At 42.0% G+C, this 27,493-nt stretch overlaps 1 protein-coding gene across 1 annotated transcript; it reads left to right on the forward strand.

The window, feature by feature from the left end:
- ENTPD3 (ectonucleoside triphosphate diphosphohydrolase 3) lies at positions 1 to 25,963 on the forward strand. Its single transcript, XM_076331102.1, has 11 exons — positions 1 to 482; positions 1,018 to 1,067; positions 4,388 to 4,508; positions 10,760 to 10,877; positions 14,442 to 14,592; positions 15,364 to 15,523; positions 17,629 to 17,859; positions 18,319 to 18,591; positions 18,689 to 18,799; positions 19,286 to 19,423; positions 22,517 to 25,963. The coding sequence occupies exons 3-11, from the start codon at positions 4,389 to 4,391 to the stop codon at positions 22,748 to 22,750; spliced, it is 1,536 nt and encodes a 511-aa protein (XP_076187217.1). The 5' UTR covers positions 1 to 482; positions 1,018 to 1,067; position 4,388; the 3' UTR covers positions 22,751 to 25,963.
- Positions 25,964 to 27,493: the final 1,530 nt, after the last annotated feature.

Below are 27,493 nucleotides of genomic sequence, written 5' to 3' on the forward strand. Positions count from 1 at the left end.
GAGTTTTTGCAGGCGGATGGTTGCTCCCAGCACGACCTGCCCCCCCGCTGGAGCCTGTCCAACAGCGGCAGTGCATGAGCCGGGCTGACAAGAAGGGACGGCACCCCGGGGCCCCCCTTCCCGCGCCCTCCTCCCCCGGCGGCACCCCTCGCTAGGCACAGCCTCACCCCGCACCCCCCGGGCTCCCCTCCACATCTCTGGGTGCGGTAACACTTCAGATGCGTCGACTCGCCGCAGATCTCCTTCCTCCACTTGAATAAATTCATCCGGATTTTTTACCTGCAAGTTGGTTTGTTTTGGTTTTTTTTTTTTTAATCTATTTGGAAATACGGGAGCAGAGGGCGAGCAACCACCGAGTGACTCTCCACAAACCCCCTCCGGGGCGAGAGGCGCTCGCAACCGCCACCTCCCCGCTCCGAGGGTGCACCCTCTCCCTTTTCTCCTCAGCCCGGGACGGAGCGGGAAAGCCGCGGCTTACGGAGGTAGGTTGGGATGCGGCGCGGAGCTGGCAGGGTGCGGGAGAAAGGCCGGCGGAGGGCCGGGGGTTCCCCGGATCGGGGACAGCCGGGGCGGCAGCCGGGCTGAGGGGCGGTTTCCCGCCCAACGGCCGCCCCGCTGAGGCGAGGGGCTGGGCGCGTGCCCCCGCGCCCGTTGGTGGGGCGGGAGGGGGGGGGGAGAGCGTCTCTCTGTCTCTCCGCGGTTTTTTGGGGGGAAAACTTTGTGCTTCCTCGCAAATCACAATCGTTGTGTGAAGCTTTCTCACCTGGGACGACGGCGAGCTGAGGGAAAACTCTGAGCTTCAGCCGCTAATTTTGGGTCCATGTGCTTGCTTTTACTTAATTTCTCCTCTGAAGGAAGGCCTGTGAAACCTCCTCACAGGTTTTCATTGCGGGTTTTAAAATGCTGTGGGTGTTGGGTTTTTGGTGTTTTGGTTTCTTTTTTCAGCACTTGAAAAGCATTCACCTGTAGACCACTTCTAAAATAAATGCTAATGTGTTTGTATCTCTCTGGTTATAGTGTGAAGAAAGATACTTATGGTGCTTGCCCATTCCCCTATGAACAAACAGGTTAGTACCTAAAATAAGTGGGTTTGATGTTACAAGTAACTTGGGAAAAGGAATTTCAACATATAATCATAGAATCGTTTAGGTTGGAAAAGACCTTTTAAGATAATCAAGTCCAACCATTAAAGTGGGAACAGCCTTGGGCCCCCGTTGGCCCCCCCACCCCGACCCCAGTGTGACTTGAACGCACAACTTTCTGATCTGGAGCCAGATGTGCTGGTGCTGTGCCATGAGGCGCACTGTCATTCATATACGTGTATTTAACCTAGTTAAAATGTTGGTGGCATGAAGGAGTTTAGTCCATTTTCCTTTGCAGGCAGGTATTCTTTTTGCTTGAAGTAAGGTGTAGAAAATGATCCTTCCAATATACTCCTGTATGGCCCAGTGTACTTAATTGGGTGTACAGTATTGTAACTGTAACTAAATGTAACTAACAATACTACAGTATTGTAACAGTATTTATGCTGTTTCTTGCTTCAGGTCAATGTTGTTTTAAAAATGGAATGCAACTGCTTTTAGATACTTCATTAAAATCTTCTTTTATTTGGCTTTTTGCCAACAAGTGCGCAATGTTAGCTAGAGTTACTTACGTTACAACTCTGTTTAAACTGTGGAATGAATGAACTCTTTGGTATCTCTGTGGATTTCAGTGAACGGACAAGTATGACTGTATTACCTGGTATGTGTGTGACTTAGATGAGTGTAGCTAAAAGTAAATACAGCCCCGTGCTTCTGATCCAGTTATGTGAAATCTTGCAGCGTCTTGCACAATTCAGATAGCGAAGATGTCAACTGTGTGACGACTTCACGCAGGCATGGAGTGTAAAGTGTCCTTCTGACACAGAGGCTGTTGCTTAAATCAGGATTTACAGATTATTCTCTGATGAAATTGTCCTGATTGCCAATAGGACAAGATTGTATGAGGAATGTCTTAAGAGATGTTCCCTTACCTAATATGCTCCCTGTCAGAAAAGATTTTTGAAAAGAGAAATCATCTCCGATGAAAACAAATCCCAGTACCAGGGAAGCACATGAGAAATTCAACAAACGAAGATTTCAATTTCCCCTTTACAAACAGATGCAGCAGAAAATATTTCAGCAGTCATCATGGGTGTTCTTAAGTGTTAATAGTATAATAGTGGTTATTGCTTTGCTTTTTAGTAATGCTTTAGTTTTTCAAAGAGTCATTTGCCCTGAGTGTTTTTTTTCTTTGATAATGACTTATTTTTTCCAGCGCTGAACATCAGTGCTTTGATCCAGGAGTGACTGGTATATATTAGGTTGCAAGCAGATAGTTCTCTTTCAGTCACTTTAAAATTATAGATGACTCCATGTACAGTTGAAAGCTAAAGAAAAAGATTTTTTCTCCCCCTAAAGACAAGTATTTTTTCCAGATGGTTATTCATAAATGTATAGTTAAAATCTGCTGTCTCTTTTAAAAAATGAATTGATTTGTATAAATGCTTCTAATTAGTATGCTCTGACATCATCCGCAGGTTACAGTAAGAATTCATCTTGGGTGTTAACATATTTTCTAATAGTAAAAATAAGATTTCATTCTATCATTTATGCATCGTGTACATGATGTTTGAATGCTTCAGGACAGTAAAGCAATAGACAGCAGTAAATAAATCATCAATGTGACTGGTAATTTTCTCTTAAAACTGGCTGATGATTAAGATAATAAAGCTATTACCAAACCAAGAAAAGAAAGTATTGGAAGAGTAGATTGGCAGTAAACAAGGAGCCCATATGGATTTAGGAAAGGGGGTTAATGAGTGTAAAAAATGATGTTCTGGAATTGAGATGTGTCTGGATGAAATGAAGAGTTTCCAAAAGCCAATATGAGTTAGATTTCACAATAGAAATCAGAAGACAAAGAAGGAAAGCAGCAGCAGTGGGCAAAGCTCAGAGTGAAGCTAGTCCCAGAACAAAACAAATAACTTGCTTCTCTTTTGAATGTGAATATAGATGTTAGACCATGGGTACACAGGCCGAAGAACCCATGGGGTTTAGAATATGGAAACAGTGTGAAGAAGCATTTGTTTTGCCTTCCCCTCAGCCCTCTGGGTCTGGTTGGAGCTAAGGAGAAGACCATGTGTTGCAGGTACAACGGGGCTGACCCAGTGTGCTGTGGCCGTGGACTGAGGACCACCTTTTAGCTCCTGTCCTCAGCCCAAATTGGCATTGGCAATTGCTGAAACAGCAAGGCAGCCCTGAACAGCCACTGGTACGCTCCACCGTCAGTATGGAAGAATTAGGAGATGGGAGTCAGGATAGATCACGCCAGGCTAACTTGATATTTCTATGCCAAAATAGCTGGTTTCTGAAAATGAGAAAGGCAGGAAAGTTCTCCTTTTTGTGTTCCTCTGACACTTCTAAGCTTGCCATCTCCCACCAGCCACTTCTTTCCTCCTCAACCCCTGTGGAGCATAAGAATTTTTGATATGAGGATTGTCAGTACTCGGAGGTACTGAAAGGCGTTTTGGGGTGAAGAGCTGTCTGGACAGGGACATGCAAAAATAAAGGATGAACAGAAATTACAGGAAATCTAAACCACATTTGACTTCTAGAAAACCTTTCTAGAGGATATGAATGTATGAACAGCCTTATCGTCAGTATGCATGTTTCATGTAACCTTTGGGTTTGTCTAACATAACTACATGTTAGATTTACTTAGATTTAGTAACTTTTCATCGCAAGATCTGTGAGTTAAACTGTATATTTTTTATTTTATGTGTAGTATGCATATGCACGCAAACATACTTCATGAACACATCAGCAGTTAGAAGAAAGATACCTACTTTAATGTTCTTAAAACCTCCTTTGTTTCTTGCTGAAGCAGCCTGTATCTGTTATAGACACTGACCTTGCATCTCCGGCAGAAACATCCCACTGTACACAGCAGCCTCCAGCATTGTGTCTACATGGCTGTGGTTATGTCTGTGTTGTAGGTTTACATAGGATTGTTGAGTGTGCACTAGCCCCAGCCTGCCCATTGCTGTCATTTCCTGAGGCAACGGGAGATGGTGAGCATGCATCTACATGTAGGCACTGTGGGAAATGAGCAGACTGGCACCTGAGGGTGAAATCTGGCATCATTAGCATGACAATATAGACACGCCCCTTCTAGATAATAAAAAGTTAGTGGTAGCAAAGCACCAGGCTGTTCTTGAGGAGAACACAGAATTTTCATGTAGCGTAATCTAGTTGATGAAATGAGATTTTATGAGGAGTCTCAACTGATTCAGGGCTTCAGGCCTTAAGACAGAATCACTGAATCCTTTCACATTCCTGAAGTGTTTCCCTTTTTGTTGTTTCAGGATGCTCACCAGGACCCCAAGTGTTGTTGCCCAAGTGTTCCTTCTTCTAAGCATAGTTCTTGTCATTGCTATTGCAGTGATACAGATAAATCAGCAACAGGTCCTCTCCCCAGGGCTTAAGGTAAGTCTTAGAATACCTAAGGAAGGAGAACAGTGTTTTGAACTGATATTTAATAATGTTCCTTTCTAAACTAATTTTTATGGGGTAATTCAAATGAGCTTACAGCCATAAATTAATATTTAATCACATCTTCGTCATGGGAAAACAAGCTGAGAGGAAAAGAGAATTGGTCAAGTCAGTGGCAAAGCAGGAAAAGCATTCCTTGATTCCCTGTCTGTGATGCCTACCACACAATGTCTTCTCCAAGACTGAAAGGCCAGACGAGGAGACCATGCCACTGCTTTTTTATTTTTGCAGAGATTGGAAGTAATTTTAAAATAATTTTGAAGTGGGAAATACCTGGAGTTTAAATTCTGCCCCCAAGCACAGCTAGGAAGTTAATGCTAAAATCTTTGCAAACTGCTCCAGTATATGAAAAGCATTTGGGCTGTAAGTGTGCACTTTATGATTTACCACATGTTGGGACTTGCTGGATATTAACAGAAGCAAAGTAGCTTCATGAGGAGGGGCAGAGCATACTAGAAAAGATAAACTGAAATACTCTGGAATTCAGGCTTTGCCTTGTGCTGCTGGAGTTTGTGTGCAGATTCCTCAATGAGAGATGTACATAACTGAGGAGAAAGCTGTAGAAATTAGCCTTCTAGAGAAGCTGTGCAGTCTGGCATTTTGAGTTCTCTGTTTTTTCCCACGATAGCTACAAGCATATGAACCTTGTCAGATCCTTCTTTGAAGTCCTTTCTACCTTTCCCTCTGCGTATGTATTTAAGTGGATAGTTTACATACTGATAGCGATAGGCTAATGTCTCATTACACTTCATGGGATTGTAAACACCTTTGGCTTTGTCTGAATCATTTGGTGGTGTATGAGCCAGACAATGGGATAAAACTGTATTCTGATACCAGTTTTATGTGTTTGTGTGGTGTGGCAGGGTGTGTGTGCTTGGATCTTGCATGGGGACACAGTGCCTCAAGTTTACTCCTTGTTGTGCCCCAAATCTCTGCTTGCAGCAGCCTTATATCCTGCCAATTTTCATGCAAGGCAAGACTGGACTGACATGTAGGCTGAAGCCACTATCTAAAAGACAGCCTACACATCACTTGTGTTTGTCATTAATTCAGTTTCACATTCAGAATGACAAAATTGTCTACCTTACTCTTTGAGCAAACATCGGACCCACCTTGACCATGTGGAGCTGGTTTAGGTGGGGAGGTCTGCTTCCTGAATCACAACGGCTTCATGGCTGGTTCTGGAGGAAGGCTGGCAGTTCCTCTGCTAGGTGCCTTGGCTTTGGATTTCTTTTTGGGCTGTAAGCCTGCCAATGCAGAAAATCACAGTTGATATGGAGGACCCTATGTTTGATTCCTGAGACTCTGAGTAGTCCTCAGTGAATGATTAACACTTGCAAGAAGTAATTCTTCAGGAGCAGAGGAGGACCTTGGTATGCCAGTGTGAAACCCTCCAGTACTTAGTTGGTATGATGGAGCCTGGAAATGGCAGTTTCCTGAAGTTATCGGTTGATTAAAATTAAATATGGCAATAACATGATGAAAACAGACTTACTTGTTGTAAATGGCCACCGCCTTCTTCTGGCTCTTCTGCATGAAACCAAAACAGCTACTGAAGGATAACTAGAGTTTGTGTTATCTGTGGCGTAATAGCTCTTTCCCAGGATGCACATTGAGACCATCCAGGTTCATTCCTTTGTGGCACAAGAGATAAATTATCTGCCATGCCATTGATGTTTTAAAGTGTTTTAAAAGAAAATATTTGGGTTCCTTGGTGGTTGGGTTATCTGAAGATTCAGCCAGTGATTTGTAAAGGAAGGACCTGCCCATGTGCATGAGGCTGAGGCACTGAAAGAACTCATGACTCATTGGCACACACTGTGAAGTCAGAATAGTGATGAAGAGAGCACAGAAATCCTTAGCGACATAGTTTGTGAAGGAGTCCAGAATTGTAAATGATGCTAGCTCTGAATGTAATGAGCCTTTGTACCGGTCAAAAAAATTTCTGTTTGTCTACTGATGTTTTGTGAGCCCTAAAGAGAAAAAAAACCTCCCTTCATTATTGTCTTTCTTTAATATGCCTCTCCAGGTGCTACAGTTTTCTACACCTAAATTTTGCACATCTCTTTTGGCTCTTAGGAAGTGTTTTGCCTTGTTTGTGGATGTTATACTTGATTAAAAGTAGTTCAGACCTATGTAGCTGAACTGAAGTGCGCTTCTGGCATGGATCCCACCTTTGTGGCCTCCATCTTCCCTGTAACTGGTTTAGCTTGTTAGCTTCTCGTGGCAGTTTTCCAAAATGATTGGAAGGCAGGTGAGCTGTCATAACTGTGCCTGCTTTAAGGATTTGTACATCCTCCTATGGGAATTTTATTCAGGCTGAAAAGGTGATTAATCCTGGGGCTTGTTCTTGCTTCCCTGTTGGGATTACTACTCTTCAGGATGTACTTGCAAAGCCATTCATATGAATATCCCTTATCTGTTTGGGCCACAACCAGATTGGTTGAGTGAACAGCATGAAATTGCTTCTGAAACAGTGTAGGTAGTTGTCACTCACACAGGTAGCTGTGTGAGCAAGGGGTACCCTCTTGCAAGGGAAGGACAAACAGTTGATAGGGGAGGGGGTAGTTGTCTCTTTAGTTAGCCCAGCTGCAGCCAAAAAAAAGATGTATGAGTGCACCTTTAGAGACACAAAGTCTGGTTTATCGTTACCTTGCGTTTTATTTAGCTTCTGGTAAGTGTGTACAGTAGTCATAGTATTCTGCCAGACCCAAGAAGCAAAGTGGTACATTTACGTCATGCTGTAGGCAGCATGGTCACCTCTGTGTTGGAGGTACATTGGGCAACAGCAAACCCAAAAATAAGCGTTTTCCTTTAAGTCACTTTTTTCCCTCCCCTCCCCTCCCCTCCCCTCCCTCTCCCCCTCCCCTCCCCTCCCTCTCCCCCTCCCCCTCCCCCTCCCCTCCCCTCCCTCTCCCCCTCCCCCTCCCCCCCCCCTTCCCCAATGGTGCAGTTCTTGGGTGTTAGGGAATCACCAGGCCTTTCTCTCTCTCCACTGGTGTTTGAGTAGAGATGATGGAAATCCTCAGTGGGAAAGTTGAAGTAGGGGGAAAGGAGGGAGAAAAAGTTTTTCTGTTCTTTGATACCTGCTAGGGCAGGATAAGGGTTTGCCTGTGCTCTCAGTCCCACACAGTGCATTTCAAAGCAGGAAGGCATTGCTTGTCCTTAAAGGGCAGCCAAAGGTGATCTGACTTACAACTTGGACAGAAATGTAACATCACTGGAGAATTTTAATTCAACCAGTTTGTCTTAGGCAGCAGGCTGAGACAAGGCACGTAGAATTCTCTCACCTTCTTAAAATGCCGCATCCTCTGTCACTTCTGTTTTTTTAATTAAAGATCAATCTTAGTCCTGACATCTGGCACACTTCTCACTGATCACCACTTCATGAGGCTGCATTGGCCAGTTCACACAGAGTGAACTCACACAAGTTCTGAGGAGCTTCAAGAGTCACCCTGAAATAGGCCCAAGAGGCCTCTTCAAAAATGAGCATCTCTTTTAAAGGAAATAGGAGGCTGTATAGGAAAAAGAGGAGGAGGAGGAAGAAAATAAAATTGTCAGTCACACATTGGTTCAGATAAGTGTACCACTACTCTTTGGGATGGAAATCTGTTACTTTCAGGAAGGAGGCTGGGAAATGCAGGTGAGGATGGAAGTAGGTCAAAAAGCCCCACAGTTGGCTTTGGTAAAAATACTTCCATTATCTTCCAGCTCTACTTGGGTATGATAGTTAACTCTAAAAGTAGCTAAGTTAAAAGCTTATGGTTGGCACTTTGAGCTGACCGAGACTAGATTTAATTAATAGCCCTTGAGCAGATTGACCGTTACTGTATTATGTGTCTCCAGAGTGCTCATCTCTCTTTCAAGGAGGGGGAATACACTCAAAGTGTCTTTGCTAAAGTAGTTACTGGAATGGAACCTAATGGCATAGTGGTTTGATAGTATCTGTGGAGCCCTTCACCTTTTAGTTGATCAGGGTAAATATCATCTGGCTAAATGTAAATTAAATTTTCTTTATCTAACAGTCCTCTAGGAAACAGACTAGATTAGTATTGCTGGTAGTTCTTTGGGGGCCAGGAGTTTGTAGGATTAGAGTGGAAGCTGGGAACTAATGAGGTGTGGAAGCTGAATGGTTTGCTGCCTGAAGCAGTGATCTTTCTTGGTCAGACTTGAGGCTTCCCAGGGAGGCAGTGGGATGAAATTTATCGACCTGCTGCAGGGGCTCTTACTGCTTTGCAGCCAGATGGAGGCTTTCATTTTTCAGTATTGTCAGGGTCCTGGGCATCTGTCTTTTTTAAAAGAAAAAAAGTTGACAGAGAAATGAACCCTACACTGTGTGATTCCTACCAATTAGATGACTTTGGAAGAGGGGAGCAGCTAAACATACTTTCAGAGATCATAAAGAGGATAAGCAAAATGGCAGTTTTCTTCTCTTCATGCAGTTTGCCTTCCCAGTTGCTACAGTTTTCTGCTGTCATAAAAGATATGAAAGGGGGAAAGACTGGTCTGGTGAGCAGTAGAGTGGGGTGGAGAAACCTAAGCTTTAATCCCACAGAGTCCAAGTGACCTGGGGCAAGTCACTTAAATAGTTCTCATTTATTTCATAAATAAACATGGGGTAATATCTTGTTCAATATCTTTATCAATGATCTGGATGAGGGGATTGAGTGCATGCTCAGTAAGTTTGCAGACGACACCAAGTTGGGCAGGAGTGTTGATCTGCTCGAGGGTAGGAAGGCTCTGCAGAGGGACCTGGACAGGCTGGATCGATGGGCCCAGGCCAACTGTATGAGGTTCAACAAGGACAAGTGCCGGGTCCTGCACGTCGGCCACAACAACCCCATGCAGTGCTGCAGGCTTGGGGAAGAGTGGCTGGAAAGCTGCCTGTCGGAAGAGGACCTGGGGGTGTTGGTCAACAGCCGGCTGAACATGAGCCGGCAGTGTGCCCAGGCGGCCAAGAAGGCCAATGGCATCCTGGCCTGTATCAGAAATAGTGTGGCCAGCAGGAGTAGGGAAGTGATCGTCCCCCTGTACTTGGCACTGGTGAGGCCGCACCTCGAATACTGTGTTCAGTTTTGGGCCCCTCACTGCAAGAAGGATGTTGAGGTGTTAGAGCGTGTCCAGAGAAGGGCAACAAGGCTGGTGAAGGGTCTGGAGAACAAGTCTTATGAGGAGCCGGCTGAGGAAACTGGGGTTGTTTAGCCTGGAGAAAAGGAGGCTGAGGGGAGACCTCATTGCTCTCTACAACTACCTGAAAGGAGGTTGTAGCGAGGTGGGTGTCAGTCTCTTCTCCCAAGTAACTAGTGATAGGACGAGAGGAAATGGCCTCAAGTTGCACCAGGGGAGGTTTAGATTGGACATGAGGAAAAATTTCTTTACTGAAAGAGTGGTTAAACATTGGAACAGGCTGCCCAGGGAAGTGGTTTGAGTCCCCATCCCTGGAGGTATTTAAAAGACGAGTAGATGAGGCGCTTAGGGACATGGTTTAGTGGGCATGGTGGTGTTGGGTTGATGGTTGGACTCGATGATCTTAGAGGTCTTTTCCAACCTTAATGATTCTATGATTCTATGAATATTGATTCTCTTTCCCTCTTTGTTGTCTAACACTCTGGCACAGCCTGTTTTCAGTGGCAAACTCTCAGGTGGACTGCCTAAACCACTCAAAGGGAGAGGTTTATGGGGCAGTTAGAAAAGAACCAGACTTGTTTCATCATTCTCACTGTGGAGTATTATGTACTTTACCTCTTTGCTCGTAGCTTTATGGATCCCTTGTGCATCCTTGAATCTAAAGCCTGTGCTTAGGTATCAAATACTGCAGTGTCCAGGGAGTGTAGCTGGGATAATGGGAAATGAACTTGCCACAAAATCAGGTCCTAACACAGTATTACCTATGTGTCAGTGTGGATTTTGAACCTGATGCTGAAAGGAGATGAGCATTCTCCATCCCCACTGAATTCATTATTGAAGATACGTAGTGTGTTCTTTGTTTTGCAGCCAGATTCATTCTGTGCTTGGCTGTTGGATTCATGCCAAAGTGCCTAACACTAGAATTAATCTCTCTTACAAATACACTGTGCATACATTTTCTGAAGTGTTTGATGGTGCAAAGAAGTACAGCTGCATACGGGCCTTTAAGCTGTCACTGTTTGTTTCTTGATCTAATGTTGGGGTTTTTTTTTCCCCAGTATGGAATAGTCCTTGATGCTGGATCCTCTCGGACTACAGTCTACATCTATGAATGGCCAGCAGAAAAGGAAAATGACACGGGAGTAGTAAGCCAAACCTTCAAGTGCAATGTGAAAGGTGAGCTCAAATGGAAGTTCCTTATTTCTTTCTAGCCTCTAAGAAGAGGTTGTCTGGAAGCTTATACTGTTTTTTTCCGCTGTGTTCCCTTTTCAGTGCTGGGGAGCAAGAACTGTTAAGACTCTTACTGATACAGCAGGGTGCTCTAATCTGCAATGGAGAGAGGAAATTGTAGCTAAACTTGATTTACTCTATTGCAGTGCATGTTTGGTGCAGACAGAATTCAATCTACAGAGAATCAGGCCCTGTAAATGTTTAGTCCTTGTGCCCTGAAATAATTTATTTTAAAAGGAAAGTATAAAATATATTTAAAAATAGCTTGGAATAAAAAGTCTTTGAGAAGAATGGGGATCTAGCCCTTGTTAGATGTTAGCCATTAATTTTGAAGGAGGCAAAAATGGGTGTCAGCTATGCTATAGGAGTTTGACAAATTAGTTTTTATTTTCCAGAAGTCTTAGTGATGCTTAAAAACAAAATCTCTGCTGTTTGAGTCAGGTTTCCTAGAGAAACGAGGCTTATGCAGTTCATCTGGAATTGTTCTGTAATTACTTGGAAAGAGGCAACCAAGGGGAAATTATGAAAGGCATGCAGAAGGTGAACAGGAAGAGCTTCTCCATACTACAGAACTAGGAAGCATCTAATAAAATTACCGAGTAAAATAGCTGAATTGCAAAACTGTTTCTGACAGGATGTCATAGTTGTATCAAATAATGCAGGTCTGGCCTTTGGCTCAGGAAGACCTGTAGTTGTGCACTGCTAGAAGGCATCCCACGACAAGTACCACTGGCTACCTGCCTTGTCTTTTGTCTGAGGTTTTGCATTGATTCCTCTCAGAGAGAGGATGCTTGACTAGACTGACTTTTGCTCACACTCCGGTATGGTTAAGTATATGTTCTAATAGCTTGTTGTGGATTTCTTCATAACAGCTTTTGAATCTCTTAGTGAACTTCAGTGACATGTGACTAAGCTTTCAAAGATACCAAAATTCCACACATTTTATGAAGACAGGTGGCCAGGCAGGGGAGAGAAATCCACATTATTAAACAGTAGCTAGTCTATAAGGGATTTCTGCAGGAAGTCAAACTTCGTAAATTCTGCTACTCTGAGTTAAATGAGCTTTAGATTATCCTCTAAGATACCGACTCCAGCAGTACTGCTTTGTTTAGTGTACTGGTTTGGGTTTGCAAGTTAGGTAAGAGGAGAAGGTGGGGCAACTCAGGAAGTCTCAGTGCAGATTTTGTTGATCTCTGATAATAACTGTGGTGTTCAAAGAGAGTTTTTCCCTTTCTTTCTATCTCAGTCATGATCATGCAAAATCCTGCATTCCTCTTTGTGTCTGGACATAGATGCTGGAGACGTAGCCATAGATGTCCATGAGTAACTAGGAGATGAGAAGGCGGCAATGGTTTCTTAACAGCACCAACATTTCTATCTTCAGCGTTAAATATATGTGTGAACATTCTTAACAATTTTAAAACAAGGAAAGGAAAGCAAGTGTAACGTGCACAGAAGTAATGCACCGTCATGTGCCTGTTGGTGTGTCCTTACAGACTGTAGGGAATGGCAGCCAGCCTGCCGAGGTGGGGGTTGCACTCTGCTAGCTCATGTCTTGACTCATTAGGAATGTTGCCTTTAGGAATTCTGGTGTGAGAAAAACGCACAGAGAAACTGCATTATTCTTCTCCTCAGAAAATGACAGACGAGTACTTTGTGAATTTGTTTTAATTGCTTTAGATTTTGTTTTACCTCCGGGGAAAACAAAAGATTGCAAACCAGAGGAGTCCAAATTGCTGTGAACTGTTCAGGTCCAGAGGGGCCTTAACCATGGTCAACCAAAGTAGTCCTCATCCTCCAGTATACAAAATCACCAGGGTTCACTGCTCCAGTCTTGGGTGACTCTGCACTGGAGGAGACAGAGGGCTCAGGGGAGAGGTCCCCAACTAAGCTGTGGGAGGCAGTGGTGAACACATCTGTCAGTGTTTCTTTAGTGACAGGCTAACTGTAGCCTTAAGCACTTAAACCAGGGGACAGTTCTGGGCATACTGAGAGGCGGACTTTCACATACCTACTGAACTTGAAAGTCAAATGATCAACTACTCTGTAAGTTCTGTGGTGGTTTTATGATTTCATTTCTGCCTTCATTAGGTACCTCTGCCCCTGTGTGTAGCAGCCAGCCCCAAATCAAAACCCTTTCTATATAGTGCAGTTAATCTGTCCTGGTCAGGCTCTAAGCAGCGGCAAAGCAGGCAGTTGTCCAGCCTGCTATGTCTGAACACTGAGAGATGGAGGTTGCTGCCACCAAGGGAGTGTGAGGCAACAGTAGCTGCTGAGGATGTAAAAGAGCAGTTGCTGCTCTGTTTTCCTCTGGTAACAGCTTTCCTTCCAACTTCAGGCCTACCTGTGCTAGACTTCAGACTTTTAGAAAGTCTTATTCCAAACCAGGGCTGTGAACATCTAATGATGACATGGTAATGTTTATGTTTAAGTTCATACTGTGGGAAAGGGAGTAGTGGAGTGTGGGTGGAGTCTGTAAAGTCTTACATGTTTTTTCCTCTGTTTGTATCAATGCAACGTGGCTGAACATAAATGATTTCTCATTTTAACTCTGTAAGAGCCGCCTTTTGCTTAGCTTGGGATCAGGTGGTGAGAGAGATGGCTGTTACAGGAGAACTAGATGGAGTTTTGGCAGAGTTGTTCTCTGTGGGGCAATGGCTTCATGGGAATGCCTGGATTTCTCCCTGTGCAACTTCCTCAGCTAGGGAATTTTAGTAAGGAATGTTTTTATTAACACCTAAGTTGAGCCTGAACAAGTTGAGGTCCTGCTGGTCCTCAAGGGAGGGAGGGTGGAAAGACTTTGATGTTAATTGTTCAAATAGTTATGCCTTATGCAGCACAGTGTAACTCTCATTCCTGTTGTTTGAAGGCTTTGGAAATTTGGAAAACCATGAAATACTTAGTAGTTAGTGCACCAGCCTGGACTTGGACCTCTATGACTTCAAGAGCTGTTTGTGTGCATCTTGAAATTTCATCAGCAATTCCTTGCAGAAGCTTCTTTATTTTATTTTCAGTTGAGAGCAGTGAGCTGTAGAGGTGCCATGGTGTCCACGACAGATGTGGCAAACCAGATTAGGAAATCTTTGTCTTAGGTTGTGGAAGGAGGGATTTTCTATGCTTTAGCAGATCAGAGAAATTTTACATCCATTAGACATGATATTTTCTACAGCATCTGCCATGAGTAAACCTATTTTCCTCATGAATATAGCAATGCTGTCATTGTGGTGTTATATGGTTATACTGTATATCTTACTCTAGGTATGGTACTATAGTTGTATATGTATACATACGGAAATACAGGCGAACAGTTTGCAAGTTCTTCTCTGTCTCACACAGCTGAGACAGTCACTACATTTATTCCTTAAGCACTCGTAGTTTTCAAGCATCCTATCCTTGTTTGCAATTACAGGAGGGAAGGGGGGAATCTCTTTCTCTTAACACCTGCTTGCTAATTGGGCTAATTTGTAGTTGGCAAAGCAGAATGAAATCTATCTACTTGTTCTCTTTTAGGCCCTGGTATATCCAGCTATGAGAGTAATCCAGGAGCTCTTGCCAAACCCTTTGATGACTGTCTGAATAAAGTCAAGGAGAGAATACCAGTTCATCTGCATAAAACCACTTCTGTTTATCTGGGGGCTACAGCTGGCATGAGACTACTGAGGTATGGCAGAAATTTGAACTCCTCTGTATGTGTACTAGCATAGCAGTCTGTGAAAACAGAATGTGAAAAATGTACTGGACACGTTTTTATCCATTGGAAATTGGCCATCTCAAAAGGAAATGGAGCCCAGCCAATTTAATTTAATTAACTTTTTTGATAGGGGTAGCGGGGCTGTACAAAAATCCTCTGTAATGCCATATTGAAAAGAAATGCTTGATTTATTCTGGAGAAGGCAAGAGTTTAGTTTTCTCTTCCGTATCTGTCTTAAAATTCAGTGTTATGTAAGCAGATAATGTTTGTGTGTATCTGTGGGCAGCAAAGGCAGATTAAAGCTAGACACTGCAGAGTTTTCTGAGTGTGAATGTGGTGTAATGTGGCTTTTGGGGTCTGTCTGTAGCTTTAGCCTGGCACAAACTGGCTTTTTATGTTTGTTCTGTGGCTAAACAGAGTGGGAAGAAAGGCTCCAGGACTGTTTTAACCAGCAGCTATCACATAAGCACTCAGTTCACTAAAAAGAAAAGTATATACAAAAAACAAAACACCCATGAACTTGTATGATAAAGAGTGAAGTTTGTACATAGTGGGGGAGTTGCTTGCTGAAACAATGCTGGATACTTGGCTGTTCCCTATCATAAGCTTCCCTGTTAGGGAAGCAGTATCTATTTTTTATTAGGTGATTGTAGGAGTTTTCTTGAATTGCTGGTCAGTGAACAATACACATTAAATTGCCTTTCCAGATGCTCAGTGTCTCATGTTTTGTGAATTGCTTAGGTTGCAAAATGAAACGGCAGCCAATGAAGTCCTTGCAAGCGTTCAAAACTACTTCAGAGCACAACCTTTTGAATTTAGGGGTGCGCAAATCATAACTGGGCCAGAGGAAGGGGTGTATGGATGGATAACAGCCAACTATTTAATGGGCAATTTCTTAGAGGTGTGTGGAAAAAAACTGCATGCTTTTCTTTTCACTCTTTCTTATAAATTAGAAGTTTGAGGGGACATGCCTGTTAAAACATCATAGCTATAACTTCCATTTTGCACTGAAATATATAACAGGGTCTTTTTGTGGCAGTAATAGAACTAAGCAAACATAAATCAAAGAATATGATGTTACAGGAATGTGATATGGCAAAGGTAAAATTGTTGATCCACAAAACAGGGCTCATCCCTAAATGACATCGGATACCTTATCTAGAAACAGATGTTGCATTGCTCTTAAATGCATTGGTATGTTAAGTGTGACAGGTGTTGATTGTCTTGACAGTGGTGCCAACTAAAGATGTTTTCTTCTGCTTTTCTGTGACTTCCTCAGGTGGTTGCTGTCCCTGCAGCTCTACTGGCGAAGGATCTGCACAGCTTAGGGGTCTCCAAATTGTTTGGCACTATTGGCTCACTTGTCTTAAGCAGACAAGACTGTTTCAAGCAGTGAAGGTGGTTAAGTTGATGTGGCCAAATGTGCCTCAGCTGAGCCAGAAATCTCTCATATACAGTTCATTCCAATACTGCTGAAAAGCTTCAGGCTATGAGCAGTGGGCTGTGGTACCAACTGTCTTATGCAGAAAAAGTGATACCCATATAAAGATACTTATGCTGTCCTTGAACTCAGAGTAGGGTCAGGCAGGAGCCTCATAGCAGAGAGGGAGTCAAATGTGTTGGAAGATCCCTTTTTATATATAGATACTCAGTATAATTTCATTCCCAGTAAAAGCTGTACCAAGATGATCAGCAACTGCTCATCTGCGTTCATGGCGGCACTGTGCTGCCCTTAGCATTAACTGCACTTCTTCCAACCTCACTAGGTTGAAAGAAATTTCAACCAAACCCCTGGGTATTGTTAGCTGTCCTGGTTGAATGGGTCCTGTTAGATCATGGCAATTAATAAGCAGGAATTAGTCAATGGTGATCTGAGTGATAGCTCATGGTGAATGTGTTGTTCACTCTTGCAAAGTTAAGAAAATCGGTATTGGAATCACACGTTCTGGAAGAGTTTTTCTCATCGTGTGCATTTCGTGCAACAAAAATGACGTCATGAACTTCAGGGTGATGTCAGTCTTCTACCACATGAATTTTAATAATCCAAATATCGAATTCCATATGCTAGATTCATAAGGACTGCTGAAGGGACTGCAAGACGCTGTGAAGCCAGTTTAGTATAGAGAGTTGTGTGAAGACCTACGTGTGGAATATCACTAGTAGGAGAGAGAAATTTTCACCACTCTTGTGACAGTGGGCTAAGAGTCAAATTCTGCTAGGGGCTGTTAATGGGAATCTTTCACTGTAGAATTTTCTTGTGACTATATTTGCTAGCCCATAAGGTTTCTTTTCCCTTCTTGTGCATACATTCATATCATCATGCTCAGTAAATAATACTACAGTAAATATTGAGATAGATAATCATACAAAAGCTATATTCTGTGCTGTGACTGTGTCGATCAAATACAGAATTTGGGTGGATGTTTTGGGTAATAGGGAAAAATGCCAGCTGAATGGATCAGATTTATTGCTGCTGCACTTTCAGTGAAGAAAATGTGCAGATTAGGGGTCCTTGTTCTTTTGACTTTGATGGAGCTTTCATTTGACTTTTCTGTGTTTTTTCACTCTATTTTCACTCCCTTTTTCTGTGTGTTCTCTTAATATTCTATTCCTTTAATAATTCTTCTTACCTTGAAATAAGCAAATCTTCATACTATTTCCATCCAGATTTGTTCAAGATCTCATGGGTATCTGGACTTCAATTCCCTGCGTTCCAGTACAGATATTGATCTGGCTAGTCCTGTGCTTTGATCATTGTGCTGTCCTCTGAGTTGAAAGCTACGCTGCATTCCTTTTTCCAGCTTTGAAGATCGTTTCACTCTGTGAAAGTACATCCCTCTTATGTAAAAAACATCTGCGTGTTTCCTCAGAGCTAAGATTTTTTGGAAAGGGTGCAGGACAAAGAGGGGGGGAAATCTCAAAAAGTTAAGTAAACAGTAGAAAAACTTGAAGGGAGAACAAGCAGATGATATTTCTAATTAGCCTTGTTTTTATTTTTACATGTAGAGAAACCTTTGGAGGACATGGGTCCATCCTTACAGAAAGGAGACTATGGGTGCACTGGATCTTGGAGGAGCTTCCACTCAAATTTCATTTATCCCAGAGGACTCTCAGGAGAACTTTAATAGCACCTTGCAAGTGAAGTTGTATGGTTACAACTACAATGTCTACACTCACAGCTTCCAGTGCTATGGGAGAGATGAAGCTGAGAAAAGGCTTTTAGCATTGCTGCTCCAGGTCTGTTTAAGACCCTTTACTGTGTTGCTCTTGCAAGTGTTCAGTAATTATCTGAACAGGTTCTTAGGCTTGTGTTCGCTTCCCTTTGGTGGAATTTGGAGACCCCAATAAGAGCTCTGTTGTACTTAGTTGTGGACAAACGCACTTAGGTTTCATACAAAGATCTTCATATTTGTTAAAAATTGGTGAGAGTTTTGTACTATTTGACAAAAAGGCCCAACTAGTCCTGTAAGTGTTTTGCTGATCTTGCCAATGATTTTTTGAGAAAGTAGTTTCTATGAATTACAATGATCAGCAATGTTGTACTGATCAGCCATGACAGAGAAGAGAACAAAAATACATGCATATGTGGTTTAAAAATATTCCCGTAGTTAATGTCACATTAGGTCTTTCTTACTTTGAGTAGCCTTTATTGTTTGGGGGTTTTTGTTAGTTTGTTGTTTTTTTTTTCCCCCACAGAAATCAAACACCAGTTCCAATGTGGATAATCCATGTTACCCTCAGAATTATAATACTGCATTAACGATGAAGTACTTCTCTGGCAGCCTTTGTACGCAGTCTCTGAGACCAGCAAATTACTACCCAAACCAGCTTGTGAACTTCCGTGGAACAGGAGAGCCAGGTCTGTGCCAGGAGATGGTTTCTTTATTGTTTAACTTCACTGCTTGCAGAGACAGAGAAGACTGTCCATTTAATGGAATACATCAGCCAAAAGTTAAAGGGAATTTTGTGGTAGGTTTGCAAACACAGCATTTCTTTTTGAGCTTGCTTGCTTTTGATTTCTGTAGTTCTGAAAGTAACAGGCCTGTCATTTACTCCTTTTCTACAGGCTTTCTCAGGATTCTACTATACAATTAATGCTTTGAATTTATCTGGGCACTTTTCCCTAGCTGACTTCAATTCAAGTATGTGGTCTTTCTGTTCACAGAGCTGGGCGCAGGTAAGTGGGTTGTTTGGTTTGGGTTTTTTTTTTTTCTTTTTTGTATCTGTAAAAGGGAGATATAAAAAGAATCTGGACTGGACAAGTATTTGGAACTTTTCAGAAGGTCTGTATCAACCTCAGCATTTGTTTTCCCACTGTTCTTCAAACCATGTAGTATTTCTAGCATGCTTAAAACTTGGACTAGGTTTTGAAATTTCATTTCACAGTTTTAACCATGCTGTAAACACGACATGGAAAATTTAGGAATCCTCAGTCTTTTGTGTGCAGTTTTATGTTTATTTTCATTTTTTACCACATAAACTATATCACTGTCAGGGTCTTTCTTTTTCTAAATCTCCGTATCTAGTTGTCCACAACTTTACTTGGTGTTTCTGAAAAATGCTAATAAATTCTAATTCGAATCCAAAGTATTCTCTAGTTATAAAAACCAAAAGCATTTGTTTTTCATAATTTACATGTTTTTAAAAAACCTTTTGCTTTCAGCTCCAGTTTATGCTGCCTAAATTTGAAGAAATATATGCTAGATCCTACTGTTTTTCAGCCAATTTCATTTATTACTTGCTTGCACGTGGTTACAACTTCGATGCAGAAACTTGGCCACAGATACGTTTTCAAAAGGAGGTGAGTGACAATCATTTCCTCTTACTGTTATTTTAATCCAAAGAAGTTTAGAAGGAGACGGAGGATGCAGCAGCCTACAAAAATGTAACGGTCATAAACAGCCTTTGTAAATGATTGTCAAATGTTTGGCATAAGACAAAGCCACTTTTCAAGCCTCAGTAGCAATTTCAGCCTGGTTCCAGGGGTTGCAGCATTACTTGGAGATGCTGCCTAGATTCTTTTGAAGAGCTTTAAGAAAGGATCAAATAATTGTGTTTTAAACCTTGCCCCAGGTTGTTGAAGTAGTGGCTTGCTCTAGGCAGTGATCTGCCTGAAACACCTCGCAGGTCAAGGTCAGTTTGAGCTAACCCTGCTGAGCTGGACGGGAGAACTCCTGGTTTTCTGTCTGCTGGCAGAGCCTTGGGGGAACCGACAGAGCTGGATTATAGTCAGTGAGTGGTGATGAAACAACTAGAGCAGTTTTCATCCTCAGCTGGCACATCCATCTGTGCTGTAATCTGGTTCTCTGGAATAAGAATGTATGTTGATGGGGTATTGGCGTTCAGCTGGCAGAGAGAGGTGGCTTTCAACATTTGTGTAACGGCTGCATTTCTCTCTTCCCTGACCTCAGTTTTTCTCCTAAAAAACAGAGTATTTGGAATGAACTTGTATATATCCATTCTGAAGCTACTGCTAAGAAATCTTTGCTTCCAAATCAGAAGGCATGGCCACTATCTAAGCTTGGCTGTTACATCAAGAAGTGTGCTCCCCACAGTGCTCTGTGACTCCATCCTTTCCTCTCTGCTACTGTACAGAGCCTTATTCTAAAACCTTGTCCCAGACTGTCTCTTAATCTCCGTACAGTTTGGAAATGCTTCAGCACTTGCATTCAAAACCAACAAAAGAATAGGTTGTAGATCTTCATAGAGTATTCTTAAATGTAGCATATGCTGGCAAGCTGTGAGTGAGAAATCGTAAGCAATGTTTTCTGAACAGTCATATCTATTACTGGTGCACTAAGGAATCAAGTAGGATTTTCTTGCCTTATTTTGTCCTCTGGTGGACAACCATTAGCAGCTCTGGAGGAGTGTCCAGAGTTTAGCCCTTCTACCAGGAAATCAGCATAGAGCTTACTTTGGGATCTTAATCTGGACCTGGTGGGGGGTGGATTTGCCTTGATATTTAAATATAACTTGTATTGTCCCCAGCAGATAGGAGCAGCCAAACACAGCAACATTTTTCTGTATTTAGCCAAGACTATAAAAATACTGAGCAAAATAAAAACCCAAAAGGCTTATTTGAAATTAACACCTTTGTTACCTAGATTTTGCACAAGGGTAATCATGAAACTCCGAAAGGAAAAACTACATTCTCTTAATTAGATCTGCCCCTACTAAAATAATAAGATCTGATGTTAACTGATCAGCTAAGCTACCCCAGAGATAACAGCACAGTTTCTCCAAGAGTGGAGGGTGGGGTTTTTTGCCTATGCTAGGAGTATATTTCCTTTTAATTAGTGAACACAACCAATGAAAAGAACCTTAACCCAATGCTAAGATCTGGGCGAGATCTAGAGCTAGATGATTTGCAAAAGTTCTAAACCTCATGATGAGAGTTTTTCCCCTCTCTCAGCAATGAAAAACCACCTTGATCCATCTTACCTCTTTGCTCACCCGTCATATTCCAGTTCCTGTTGCTGTAGCTTTCTTTTTATCAGTTGAACAAAAGGTATTAGGATATACACAGCTACAAAAAGGACCAAATATTATAGGCCCTTGTGGTCTCCTACAACCAGTAGCTGACTGCTTAAAACTGTTCATTGAAGACATTAAATCATTTATTAAAGTTCATCCCTCAACTTCATCATGATGCTTTTTATACATGAATAACCAAAGAGGTTGGTTTCCTAAATTTACTTTCCCAAATTTAAGCAAACTACTTACGGGCAGCCATTCATGAGTTGCAGAGTGGGATGACCTGTAATAAAGATGGAAAGCCAAGTGAGTTTGGGAGAGCTGGTTGGTTGTAGAAGAACGCAACTTCAGCTTTGTCTGTCGTGTAGTATACCCTAGAACTACCTGGAGTGATTTGAAAGTGGTGCAGGCCCTTTGAAAAAGAAAGCTGGAGTGTAAACCAAATACGTATCTCGTAGCTGGCCCTCTAGGCTAGCCTTTGTTTAATGAGTTCCACCGATTTCTCTTGAAGTGCCCTCCCTGCCCATATTTTTTCACTCTGTTTAACAATGGATTTTTTTTTTTTTAAAGTTGTGGTTTGACTTGTAGGAGGCCGTGATGTGTACTTATATGTTTTATATAAATAGGCAAGCCATTATTGGAGCCTGGGCATGTGGGAGGAGGACAAGGGACACTCTGTCTTCACCCTTTGATCCTGTGCTTATCAAGTGGCAGGATGATGATTTAATGAAAAAGACAGTGGAAAATTGATAAACTCTGTTGCTCAAATTAGAAGTGGGGAAAGAGAGCAAAGCAGGAGGACCATGCAGCAAATACAAACGTACCCCCTTTGCTTTTGTTTCACCTATTCCTCAGTAATTTTTCACTTATGTTTATTTTTTAAATGGAAGAGCCTAGTGCTGGTTCATTTGCAGGCACAAAACCAACCATGGAACAAAAGACGATGAATAGAGTTCCTGCTTTGGGGACTTTACCCTGGCTTCCTCTTTGTCCATGTTGGTGGGACTCTTTTGTGGGTTTTTTTGTTTGCTTGAACTAAGTAACATCCTAGGATTTGGCTAAGATGAGGGGCTAATTCTAGGAATTAGCACAGTAGTACTGTTTTTTTTTTTTTAAAGTGTGTTTCTTGCACAGAAAATCCTGTAACTGGCTGTCTGCATATATACCACACATCCTTGTACCCATGCATCTAATACCTGTGTCTCACTTCTTTAGCCCAGTGACCAATTTTATTAGCATCCTCTGGAACTACCAAAAAAGGGTAATTTAAAATGGTTCTGTATCTTCTTTGTATACTCCACCAAAGTTTTCTCCTTGCTAACTTAAAGGGCAGTTGCCAGCATCAGCAGTTGAGCTTTTGGAACCTCTTTTCTTTGACTGAAAAGTCCATGGGAATAGGACTCTTTTGTCTTTATTTCAGGTTGGTAACAGCAGTATAGCATGGTCACTCGGTTACATGTTAAGCCTCACGAATATGATTCCAGCAGAAGGCAAGCTGATCCAATTACCTCTGAAACCTTCTTTGTTTGCTGGGCTCCTCGTCTTCCTCACAGCTACGGCATTGTTGTGTCTTCTCTTCCTTGTTTACTTGTGTATTGTATCACGTAATCGGAAGAACATCAGTCGTGTTGAACACATATTTATTCCAGAATGAATGAACTTTACTGAAGACAAACCAAGAATTTTATAGTGCTATTAAGTTAAGTAGGACTTTATTTTTGAAAAATGGAGGGTGAAATAAAGACAGGCAAAAAGACTTCAAGACCAAAAGCATAAATAGAGAAGAGAGACAAAGGAATCTGTGATATGGTGAATTGGAGTGCTTTTGAAATATTTTGGCAATTGTTTCTGTAAAACTAGTTTGTCCAGTGTGCAGCAGAGAAAACATGGACAGATACGTCACTTTGCTTGATAAAGGATTAATAGCCTTTTCCTGCCAGGTACGTATTATCTTTTTGTTCATTAACTCTGCGCTAACTGGTAAACTCAAGTGGTGATGGATTTGATCATGGTGGTGGTTGTTTAAGATAAAATTAAACAAGTCAGTAGGAATTGTGGGAGGCGGGAACATGGTAGCTGTTCTTGTGTGCAGTGCTGACACTAAAAGCCCCCAAATAATCTAATTTCTGAAACTGGAACAAGCACTGGGTAATGACAGGAACTGAAAGGAACAGCTGGGATAGAATTGTTTTTACTGCTGTTCCAAACTGATTGATCCCCACCACATAAAGGTGTAATAAACTGCCAACACGTCTCAGAACTTTCAAGCCTGTCTTAAAATGGAGCTCTTTCTTTCGGTACCATGGAGACCTCATGGAGTACCATGCCTCTGCTATGGTACATAAGATTTGCTTTGAAGGTGGAACAAAATGCTTTCACGCTTTAGTAACTGAACCTAAATTTAAATGTCTCATAGTTACCTCCAGAAGCCACTAGAGTTTTCGGTGTCCTTTTCTCTAACTTTCACAGAAATACTTTTTGTAGGTTCTCATACTGAAACAGTGACCTGTATTCCCCGCATATTGTTGATCTCAGACAGTTGCAGTCAGTACTGATTTGTCAGGTGCATATTATTTCAATTGTCTGGATAGAGTCTCAGACCTGGGACCTTCTGAAGCATTAACATGTTAAACCCTTCATTCAAGGTCAAGAGGAATAGGAGCCAGTCTGCAGGCCAGCAGAACACCCTTTCTGTAGTGGGTTTGGGAACACATTGCTGGAGCTGCAATCATGGCTGTAGTGCCTTGATCAGCCTTTCCACTGTCCTGGCCTCAGTGTTCCTTCAGCAACACTAGGATCTACCTAGCGGATGCTTCTGTCAAACTCATTAACTCCAGAGCTTTCCTGGAAGTGCTGCTGCCTTCGTGCTCCAAAGAGCTGACTTCCTTGAAAGCCCAGGCATTCTTCACCAAACCTCTCATTCCCTTAAATCGTAAGACTACAATTTTACCCACTGCTCGAGGAGTTCTTCATGGTCAGTGCCCCTTTTACCTGCCTGTCTTTTGTATAGCTTTGGTCTTCAGCTGGCTTCTGAAATAACCCTTGAAAAAGCCTCCTGCCACATCATCTGCCATCTCTTCCCTTTGTACACTGTTTCTGTTAATTCCTCTTAATATTGCTGTAACACGATCTGTGAAGCTGCAAGGGGAATACATCTGAAGGGCCTTAGGGTTAGCAGAAAGAAGGGATCGTTGTACTCTTTAGGACCTGCAAGAGGAGAAAAGAGCACCTCTGCTTCACTTCCCTCCTCCCCTTCTACCATCTCCTTTCGCCCAGATTCAGTACCTACATGGAGCTCCGTATTTCCCCAAATGTCTTATGAATGGCTACTGCCGGTCACTTTAATACATTCCTCCCTCTCCATCTTCTCAGGATTGCTTCCCTCTGTGTGTAGTTTCCCTTGCTTGCTTGTGTCTTTTCTCTCTGAAGGAATGGCTACTCATTTCGTGCATGGAGCTTTTCAGCATGAGAAAGTAAAAACTAAAAGGGAGATTACCATATTCAACATCTATTGCTAACAAGCTAAAGCCTGTGAGGCCGCACGAGTAGTGGTTTCCACACAGGTTTGTTACATGTAAGAGATCTACTTGTTGATGCATACACTCAAAAGTCAAGTTAACATTGGATTATGAATTCCAATGGCACATAATGTGTTTTCTGTCCCAACTTAATCTATTCCCCGTATTGATTAGGTTGTGAGATAGGAGAACAGTGGCCAGTATTTTTAGCCATGAATATTTTCAATTTGTGTCTTTTGTTTCTGTATCACCTTCTTACTTTCAGGTTTGATGGTGGGGTTGGAGTTTTGTTTTCTTTTGTTTTTCACAGGCTGATAAATGATTTGAAAGGAACTAAATATCTTTTTAAATGGAAAAAAAGGAAAAAAAAAAAGAAAAAAGTTAGTGATTTTTCAAGAGGATCAGCAGTGAGGGCTTTGTCCCTTCTCTGTTGGTATACTACTATGTCCTGTCAGTCTTACCGGAGTAGCAGTACTTAAAATAAGGCAGAAGGTATTACAAGATGATGAAGTGTTCTGTGGCACCCAAGTTACATCTGATAAAACATAAAATTTACTTCAGAATGCATGGACATTACAGAGGATGGCGTGAGATAAAACCTTATTTTGTGTGATTGATCTGGAACTGCAGTAAAGGGTAAAAAAAGACAGTTGGATGACACCATTAAAATGCTTTCTTCAGCTGCTAAATTTATGCTGAAAATTATGTTCTGGGATATTTACTTGCCCTACAAAACCTTTGCTTTGCTTGTGAATGGCAGGGCCATTCAGACGTGGTTTTGCACAGATGGAGCATGCTTGGAAGTTAGTTTCCTTACAGTTGGCAGCTAAAGAACAAGTAAACTTGTTCAAAAATCATTCGGACTTCCAGATGTACTTGGATCGAGCCAGTATCTGTTCAAAGAATGCCTTGCCTCCATGACTCACCTTCTGTTTTCCTTTTTCAGTAGTTCCCTCTTCTCCCTATTTATGTAATCTCCCTCCTGTATCACCAGGATACCCACCTGCTCAGTCTTCTCTCTCCTGCCCGTTTCAGCCGGGAAAGCTGGAACTATTGAACTTCCAGCCAGGCAGCTGCAGCGCCATAGCTTACAGCTTCTTCTGAGCCAGCACCATGGCTGCAGCTCAGCATTACAGTAAAAAACCACGGCTCGGACACACAGCCAGCTTGGCTGCCCTCGGCTGTAGTGGTTGCTTCTGTAGGGGAGGTGAGGCAATGGGGATGGTAATTTGGTAACCATAGCTAAATCCTCCCCCGGGTGTGAGTCGGAACCAGATCAGCGGGTGTAACGTTGTCCTGTCATCTAGAACTGATCTCTGGGAGAGCCAGTGTAGTGAAGAGCATTTGGGAATGTGTGCAAACTATAGGTCATTTATCTTTTTATACTCTTTAATTATATATATTATAATATATAATAATATATATTAATTATATATTATAACTCTTTAAGATTAATAAAATTAAGTTGTGAAAAGCTAAAGCCAAGTGTACTTTTTATTTTTTATTTGCCCAGTATCAATATTTTCATCCTGGTAGACAAGTTATTCTTCTTAGAGGGATAGGAAATCTCTGAAATGCTTTTCTGGGGGATGGAAATTTGCAAGCTGCAAAACTGACCCTGTGAGATTCTGGAGTGGACAGTGCTCGTTATCTCCAGAGTCCATATTCTCAGCGAGGAAACCCTGGTGGTTAAAACCAAGCCACTCTTCTGATTCCCCCCCCCCCCCCCCCCCATTTACACAATACACGTAAACAACTTCTACGTTTAAACACTGTTAACATTTCACTCGGGGACACCGACGCTTTTTAGGACTTAATCCAGGTTCACTGCTGTAATGTAGATCTGAAAGCTTATGCGCCGAAGAGAAGCAGCAATTCCCAGTTATCCAAGACAGTCGATCGAGATACAGATTGGTTAGAGAAAGAACTGTCGGGCATTGGGAATAGGGGACCCGATTATGTAATATGAAAAACCTCATCTGTGGAGAAACAGCAAGAAATTAATCCACCAGAAGAAAGAGATGAGAAATGAAATGCATATGGACATTTCTGAAGGGGGGGGGGGGGGGGGGGGCAAAGGTGCCAAACGTCTGGTGAAGCAATACGCAACAATGTATGTTCACTTGGATGGCAATTAAGACTGTGTATCACAAAAAGTGCTCACCTATACTTAACTTATGAGTGTTCTTCCGTGTAAGAGGAGGAAAGCGGTATCTAGTTACTGGCTCAGCAACATTTGTGCAGGCCTACTGTATGTTTTTCGTAGTGTATTCATGGGAGAAAATGTTTTTAACTCCTGAATTGTTTTCAGTGTTTGATGTTAAGGCAGAGCCCAAGTTTGGCGTTTTTTATGATGCCTCTTCCAGTTGTTTATGATATTAATGGATGCAGAAATGCATGCATGCATGCCAATTACAGTTAATGTGGAACAGATGCAACCCTCGCATACTCAGTGAGTCACCAATGCAGTCACTAGTGACATTTGAGTATCTCTGCCAAAAAACATGCAAAGGTCATTAAAGACCGAGATTTTAGGTAACCTCCTTTCCTCTTAAGTAGTACTGGAGAGTAATAGTAGATCAAATGAAGAAAATGAAAAATACTGTTTTTCCAAATGACTTCCAAATGGAAGAATCCAAAGTCATCATCTTCTACTGACTTGACCTAGAACATGTTGTTTAAAAATAACTGGTTTAATACATGTATTAATATATTACCATTGTAAAGCACAGTAAAATAATATCGCTATAATGGTATTCTGGTTGGGACTTTCAAAAATACCTGATGGAGTTAAGTGCTCATTAATATTTTAATGATCCATTCCCTGGGCAGTTGCATAAAATACCTGCACCATTTAAAGTTGCTTAAGTGCATTTTTT

The sequence above is a fragment of the Aptenodytes patagonicus genome, chromosome 2, assembly GCF_965638725.1.
Source record: "Aptenodytes patagonicus chromosome 2, bAptPat1.pri.cur, whole genome shotgun sequence".
NCBI classification, from domain to species: Eukaryota; Metazoa; Chordata; class Aves; order Sphenisciformes; family Spheniscidae; genus Aptenodytes; species Aptenodytes patagonicus.

Excerpts from the sequence above, each read along its gene's own strand:
- ENTPD3 (XM_076331102.1), top strand. The coding sequence starts at position 4,389 with ATGCTCACCAGGACCCCAAGTGTTGTTGCCCAAGTGTTCCTTCTTCTA. Across the intron at positions 10,878-14,441 it reads CTTCAAGTGCAATGTGAAAG|GCCCTGGTATATCCAGCTAT; the intron begins GTGAGCTCAAAT and ends GTTCTCTTTTAG. Across the intron at positions 18,592-18,688 it reads AAGTTAAAGGGAATTTTGTG|GCTTTCTCAGGATTCTACTA; the intron begins GTAGGTTTGCAA and ends CCTTTTCTACAG.